The sequence below is a fragment of the Lipotes vexillifer genome, unplaced genomic scaffold (assembly GCF_000442215.2).
Source record: "Lipotes vexillifer unplaced genomic scaffold, Lipotes_vexillifer_v1.1 scaffold963, whole genome shotgun sequence".
In the NCBI taxonomy this organism is placed as follows: Eukaryota; Metazoa; Chordata; class Mammalia; order Artiodactyla; family Lipotidae; genus Lipotes; species Lipotes vexillifer.
In genome coordinates, this window is record NW_006780023.1 from 296337 (window position 1) to 304023 (window position 7687).

The 7687-nt window shown below is 36.3% G+C and overlaps 1 protein-coding gene across 2 annotated transcripts in view; it reads right to left on the reverse strand.

The window, feature by feature from the left end:
* TBC1D23 (TBC1 domain family member 23) overlaps positions 1-7687 on the reverse strand; it is a 65659-nt gene that overhangs the window by 13555 nt on the left and 44417 nt on the right. For both annotated transcript variants that reach the window (XM_007453201.1, XM_007453200.1), the window contains exons 11-13: positions 6647-6817; positions 3746-3788; positions 1717-1826 (exon numbers count right to left, since the gene is read on the reverse strand). In XM_007453201.1, the coding sequence (XP_007453263.1) occupies positions 1717-1826; positions 3746-3788; positions 6647-6817 (324 nt within the window). The remainder of the gene's footprint in view (positions 1-1716; positions 1827-3745; positions 3789-6646; positions 6818-7687) is intronic.

A 7687-nucleotide genomic window follows, 5' to 3' on the forward strand; every position in this document is an offset into this window, starting at 1 on the left:
AAGAAAAAAAAGAATATGCATTATAAAAGATTTAAAGAAAATGAATGTGAATAGCTGTTATCCATGGTTGGGTTATAAATAATTTTGATTTCTTTATATTTTTCATATTTATATATGATGCTACAATGAACATGTATTATTTTTATTTTTAAGAGAAGTCATTAACTAAATAACACAAAAATCATGTTCCCATTGCCATATCCAAACTCAAAACCAAATTAAACTGACTGTGGAAATTCTTTGGTACTTCTGAATGTAACATCTTTAAGACAGTTATCTTTAATAGCCTCAATCATTGTTTTTCAAATCTGAAGATAAAAAGTTCAATACAAAGACCATCCAAAGCTGTGGACAGGAATATAAATTAGAATAATGTTTTTTGGAGGGCAATTTGACAATAATGCAGAATTCTAAGGATTTTGACATGTAATCTTCTGATCACATTATTTCACTTCTAGGATGAAATAATCATGTCATATGCAAATATATTACTACAAAACTTAATTGTAGTAGTGTACATAACAGAAAAAGAAAAAGATTCAAAAATAAGGGGACTAACTGAACCCATTATAATACATCTATACTATTTAGATATTTAAAATGAAAACAGCAAATACTTATTAAATAAATAGTGAGCTCCTAGATACCTAGATCAAGCTGAAAAACTAATTCTCAGAGAAGACTTATCCACTGATAATTTGGCAATAATTTGCTTTGACTTACATGGCTGAAGATAAGCCTCAATTAATCATCTAATGAGTTACAATTTTATAATAACTACTATAAGATATATGAGTGACAGGTACTACACTTTACATTCACTTGCACATTTAACCCTCATGTCATTATTGTGAAGAAAGCTGTGTTATCATCATCCCTATTTACACAGATGGAGAAACCAGAGTGGAAAAGATCTTGCTAGAGATCATGAAGAAAGTAAACTGTGAAGACAAAACCTGAATACCCAGGTGAGTCAGACTGGTAAGCCCAAGCTTGTAACCATCACCCTGTACTGGAGTTTTCCCTCTATTTCTGATTTAAAGAATGACCTTTAGGTAGATGAGGACCATTACTTGTTAAGAAAATGATTTAATGACACCTAGTTCAAATGACATGAAATACTGAAAACACACAAGACTTATTGCCCAAATATTTCCAAAGTAGAACAGTGGATTTACCCACTATTGCAAAACCCTGCAGTAATGTACATCTCAATAACTAAAACTCATATAAAATGGGATTGGCAACTGGTTCCTGTCTTCCTCTGCCTGGCCCATTCTCAAATATGGGTGGACTGAAGTTTTAATCACGTAGGTATGTGGTGGGGAGGACAGCTACAGAGACAGTATGCTGGAGATGCAAACATGAGCCTCAGTATTCTCCTGGCCCAAACTAATTGGAAGATTCCTAGAACCAGCCCACTTTAGAGTCCTAGCTAGTCATAGGACTCAGAATTATCTCCACTGACATTTAAGCTGGAGTAGAAAATTGTCACTAGGTGATACCAAGCTGCAGCTGGAGAGTAGACCACCAGAACTCCTGGCTAGTTTAGCTGTGCAGGCCTGCTCCCACCATTTCATTAACCTCACAATAATATGATTCCTCACTGCATGTGTTTGAATTATTTTTACTCCATTTCTGTTATGGTAGCTGTTCAGTTGTTAATCACCTGGGCATTTATCCAAATCTGGTGACATATTCTGCATATACACTTACATCAAGAGAAGAACTGACACTACTCCTTGAGCCTGAGGTACTAGCAATCCAATGGCCATATCCATTTTCTGGTCCATCCACATTTATGTCTGCTAGGTGCTGCTGCAGTGCTTAAAGATAAACAGGAAGAAGAAAAAAAAATCCTGACATATCAAACCCTTTGGAAAGATTCAATACCAGAGAAGTACAATAAACATGTCATAGCTGAATGAAAAGGATCCAAGGGCATAATCACAGGTATTTCTTTCAGCACCTCTGTAAAGTAATAAAAGACCCCAGGCTACAGAAAGCCTTCCTTTTCCTCTTCCTTCTAAAGCCCTCTCTCTATACACATATAACTTTTCTTAATTGACCCTAAGGGTAACAGTAACTATATATATAGGCTTGATGTTTTCCTCTTTGGAAGGTAATCCTTCAAGTATTAATAAATAATCTTAGCAATGGTTTTATGACATAAAAGATTAATAGAAAACCTATGGTGGCTTTTGTTTACCATAAGGAGACATCAGTTAATCCTTCCCATAATAAAGAAGCAGTCTTAGGCATTAACTGCTATGGAAAGAGAGATTATTCTTGGAAAAGAAATAATTCATAGTTTAGGAAAAAAGTTCCTAAAACCTAGGATACCTGTGCTATAAAAGAATACTTTTCAGACTCTCAAAAGTGTCTTGTATCACGACAAGTTTTGTATCATGTTGTCAGAACTTCCAATAAATAACACTGGGCCTTAGGCTAATACTTGCTTAACACTAGTACTTATTTAAATAAGCCCTTTTGTAAATCACTTTGGGTATGAGCCTCAAGGGTAGTTAGTTATCAGGCCATGATATACAGGAGAAATAATTCTTGCTAATATCAACAAAGACCAAGAAGAAATAGACCCTAACCTATCAAAATGTCTAAGTCATAACATCAGAAAATCATATTAAGCCAGAACTTAATCCTTATAAGACTCTTATGATTCAAACTCAGGATTCTATTGCCTCCAACAAATATTAATTTGATTTTATCGTTAATTTTCCTAGTAATTATAGTTCAATATTTTTATATCTCTTTTCCTAATGAAAGGCTCCTTATCTTTTAATTGAAATATATTTGACATAAAACACTGTGTAAGTTTAAGGTATACAAAATGTTGATTTGATACATTTATATACTGTAATATGACTTCCACTGTAGCAACAGCTGCACCTCTATCATGTCACACAATTACCATTTCTTTTTTGTGGTGGGAATAATTAAGATCTAGTCTCTGCAAGTTTGGTAATTATAATACAATATTGTTGTCTATATTCACTATACTGTGCATTAGTATACTGTGCCTTAGTACTCCAGGACTTATTTATCTACTAGTTGTAAATCTGTACCCTTAAATAACATAATTTGTAAAAAAAAAAAAAAAAAAAAAAAAAAGGAAAGAAAGAAAAAAAAAGATAGTCTTTTTTTAACCTTACTACCCTGACCTACTCCTTCATATATTCTCAAATATTTGCTGGTAGGGATTCTGTCATTTTACTATCCTGAGTTACCAGATATTATCTGCAGACTTGAAAATATCAACTTATTTGTTTTATTCTATTCAGTCAACATTTTTTCAGCAGCTAATACTCTCATGTAGTTCAAAACTAAAATGAAAACAGAACAAACAAAAAAGCAAATAGCACAAAGAGTATACAGTGAAAATTATTCCTCCTACTCGTTTCCCAGTCCTATCTATCCTTCCTTCTCCACAGAAACAAATCATGTGGGGCAGTTTTTCACCCATCTTTACAAAAACATTTTCTACAAATACAAGCTAATTAATACACATCCACTTCAACAGTCTTCCACTATATATTCACTCATTGCAATTGTCTATTGTGTTTGTCTTTATCTATATGTCCTGCTGGCCTTGCCTTTTCTGAAAACAGTGAATGACTGAAGAGAAAGTGTACCCATTAACTAATTTGGTCATTCTAAATCAGCTCCAGTGATAGTATAATTTCCTCTGAAAAGTAGGGACAAAGGGATTAATAAATTAAAACCTTACCCATAAATCCTCCACTGGCAATGCTCACATATTCTTTGTTTTTCTGAAATGGAAAATAAAATTTAAAATTATTCCCAAATGCAATTTAATTAAAACTTCTGGGGGCTTCCCTCGTGGCTCAGTGGTTAAGAATCTGCCTGCCAATGCAGGGGGCATGGGTTCCAGCCCTGGTCCAGGAAGATCCCACATGCCACAGAGCAACGAAGTCCGTGTGCCACAACTACTGAGTCTGTGCTCTAGAGCCCGTGCTCTGCAACAAGAGAAGCCACCACAACGAGAAGCCCGCAAGCCACAACAAAGAGTAGCCCCCGCTTGCCGCAACTAGAGAAAACCTGCGTGCAGCAACGAAGACCCAACATGGTCAAAAATAAATTAATTAAATAAATAAAAATTTTAAAAATTCTATAAAACTTCTGATAGTTCTATAAGCACTGACAAATGTAATATAAGGTTATATACTAAATTTCTGGATTTCTTCTTTGACATCTTGGACTTTGGCACAGAGAAGTACATACATTTATCTTGTGTACTGTAAGGTCTGGTGCTTGAGTGGGAAGAAGGGGACAACTTCATGGCTACTAACGAGACTGTGATTTTACTTGTATTATAGTCCCAATAGTGCAATACAGAGTCAAACCAAAATCAGTTACACTGTATTTTCGGATGTTACTAGAATGGTTTTTAAAAGCTTGCAAAAATATTTTGGGTCTTTTATAAAAAGGAAATACAAAAGCAAATACTACAGCTAATTATGAAGAAATGACAGAATGTTAACATTTTACAAACTACTAAAAATTGATGAATCTAAGCAATGATAAACAAACAAAGACACAAAAAAGAAAGATATCTGGGCAGTATTTACCTCCTGAGGAAGTACACACTACCCAAGACTTCCTATCCCTCCCACCCCCAAAAGTAATCTAACAAGTCCCTAGGTCTAATTACCAGTTTACAGGAAATACCAGGGATAGAACCTGATAAACAACACCGTGTGAATGCAATCTGCAAAATCCAGATTGTGGGAAAATATAAGACAAAGTAACCAGTTTTTCCAAACAAATATATACAAGGAAAAAAATTAGGAAAGGGAACCTATAAATTAAAAGAGACTTAAAAGATACCAACCAGAGTGTAATGTCTTGTTTTAGATCCTGAGAAAACCAAGGAAACTTGAACACTCATTACTTTTTTTTTATAATAAAGTGTAATAGTGATAATGTGGTTATGTCTTTACAAAGAATTTATAGAGTTCAATTCTCCCTACTTGTGGATTTGTTTGAAATTTTCCACAATAAAAACTTGGGGGGGGGGGAATTTCTAAAACCACATTAAGAACTCGAATTATTAAAAGAAGTCCACAATATTCCAAATTCTTGCCATCTGACACCCTTCATAATATACAGCCTATACCAGGCCATTTTTAGAATAGGTCAATTAAACTTATAAGTAAAATGAGTTTGAGAACCTATTTTTGTTATTCTGTATAAACTTCTAAAATCTTTCCCCCAGTAAAGCGTAACTTTACCTTATAATCCCTCTCCCAAATACCTTGCTCCTTCTCTGATTTTGTCTTTCAAGGATTGTCCTTTAGACCAGCGGTCCCCAGTCTTTCTTGGGACCAGTTTTGTGGAAGACAATTTTTCCACGGATGGGGGGTGGGGTGGGGGATGATTTCAGAATGACTCAAACACATTATATTCATTGTGCACTTTATTTCTATTATTATTACTTTGTACTATATGATGAAATAATGATACAACTCACCATAATGTAGAATCAGTGGGAGCCCTGAGCTTCTTTTCCTGCAACTAGATGGACCCATCTGGGGATGGTGGGACCGCCTCAGCTCCACCTCAGATCACCAGGCATTAGATTCTCATAAGGAGCACGCAACCTAGATCCCTCGCATGAGCAGTTCACAGTAGGGTTTGTGCTCTTATGAGAATCTAATGCTGCTGCTGATCTGACAGGAGGTGGAGCTCAGGCGGTAATGGGAGCGATGGGGAGCAGCTGTAAATACAGATGGAGCTTCACTGGCTCGCCCCGCTGCTCACCTCCTGCTCTGTGGCGCAGTTCCTAACAGGCCACCGACTGGTACCCGTCCATTGCCCAGGAGTTGGGGACCCTTGCTTTAGACTAATTTTCTCAAACCAGATTCCCAGTAAAGTGGATGTAAATTGAGTGGCTTGTGTAATAGCATTCCTATTGTCTTCCTGATTCCATAGTTCAGGGCCACACAAAATGAGGACTTTAATGTATAAACTACCAAAGAATACCTAATAAACAACCATTTTTATAAAGAAAGAGCCATCACTGAGGCTTTGTAGAAAAGGTAGAGGGGACAGGTTGCATAAAATCGCTGATACAAATTAGTTGTGCTGAAGACAACATTTAAACACAAAAAGGAAAGGTGGCTAACTGTCATGAATACATATACATGTACATTTATTCAATTTCAAAGTGAAGATATTAAAATGAATTATATAGCAACTGTAAAAAGTTCTGAGGCATGAATAGGCATAGAGAACAATGCAAAAGAATAATCTAGCAATAGACCCTGATTCATTGAGGAATTCAGTATATTAAAGAGGTAGTATTTCATATTGACAGCACAACTGGTTAGCTATTTGGGGAAAAAATTTTTTTTGATTCCTACCTCACTTCTTACACAAATATAATTCCAGATGGGCCAAGATTTAAACATAAAAGTATAACACATAAGCACGCAAGAAAAATCTGGGGGAGAAGACCTTTGTTGGCAAGACACAAAACCAATAAAGTGTTAAAAAAAAAAAATACAGATAAATTTGACAAGGTAGACAACAGCACAAAATTACCTAGGAGAATTTCTTAAAGGTGATAGCGGTAACCAAGGAAAACTGAAATAATCTGTCGGCATACCTGTAAAAAGTGTGCCAGGACCATGTTCATATACATGTCTTCTTCCTCTCTGCCACTGCCCATGAAACAGAGGTGCTCCCCACCAGCGATGGAGCCAGACTCAATGGACTGCTTCTGTGCTTCCAGCAGGGATTTTACTGACTGTGCAAATTCAGACGGATTCTGGAGCATCTAGACAATTAAAAAAAATTTTAATGTGGCAAGTCTGTGTTTCTTATACATTTGCAAAACAAAATATTTTCCCAGGGCGGGAAAAAAAGACAATATTTAAATTGCCACCATGAAAATAAAGCCTTTGTTTGTCTGTTTTGGTCACACCACGCAGTTTGGGGGATCTTAGTTCCCCCGCCAGGAATCAAACCCAGGCCCTCAGCAATGAAAGTGCAGAGTCTTAACCACTGGACTACCAGGGAATTCCCCAAAGGCTCTTATAAATAAAATCCCTGGGATAAAAGAAATGTGTATAAATGTACCTATAATACATCAGAAAACAAAAGTTGAAAATTCACAGAAAGATTAAATTATGCAAAGAAAATACTTTACTAGACAAAAAAAAATGTTTTTGCTGTTTGTTTTCTAAGCTTCAGTGTCTTTAGGTATCATGACAAGAAAAGTTTAACACTGAATGGAAGGGTCCCTGACAAAAACAATACATCGAAACAAGCTATATTTTTTAGTTTCCAATTACATGGCAAACCATGAATTTCTCAGAGGACAGTCAGAAATAGTAGAAGCCATTTATTCATCAGCACTACTCTAGATACTAGAGATACGAAGATTAAAAAATTAATTTCCTACCCTCAAGAAAACAAGTATGCCAATAAATACAAAAATCTATTCAAAAAACTGTTCATAAAAAGCACAGTGGGGCTTCCACGTGGTGGCGCAGTGGCTGAGAGTCCGCCTGCCGAAGCAGGGGACACGGGTTTGTGCCCCGGTCCAGGAAGATCCCACATGCCGCGGAGCAGCTAGGCCCGTGAGCCATGGCCGTTGAGCCTGCGCGTCCAGAGCCTGTGCTCTGCAACGGGAGAGGCCACAACA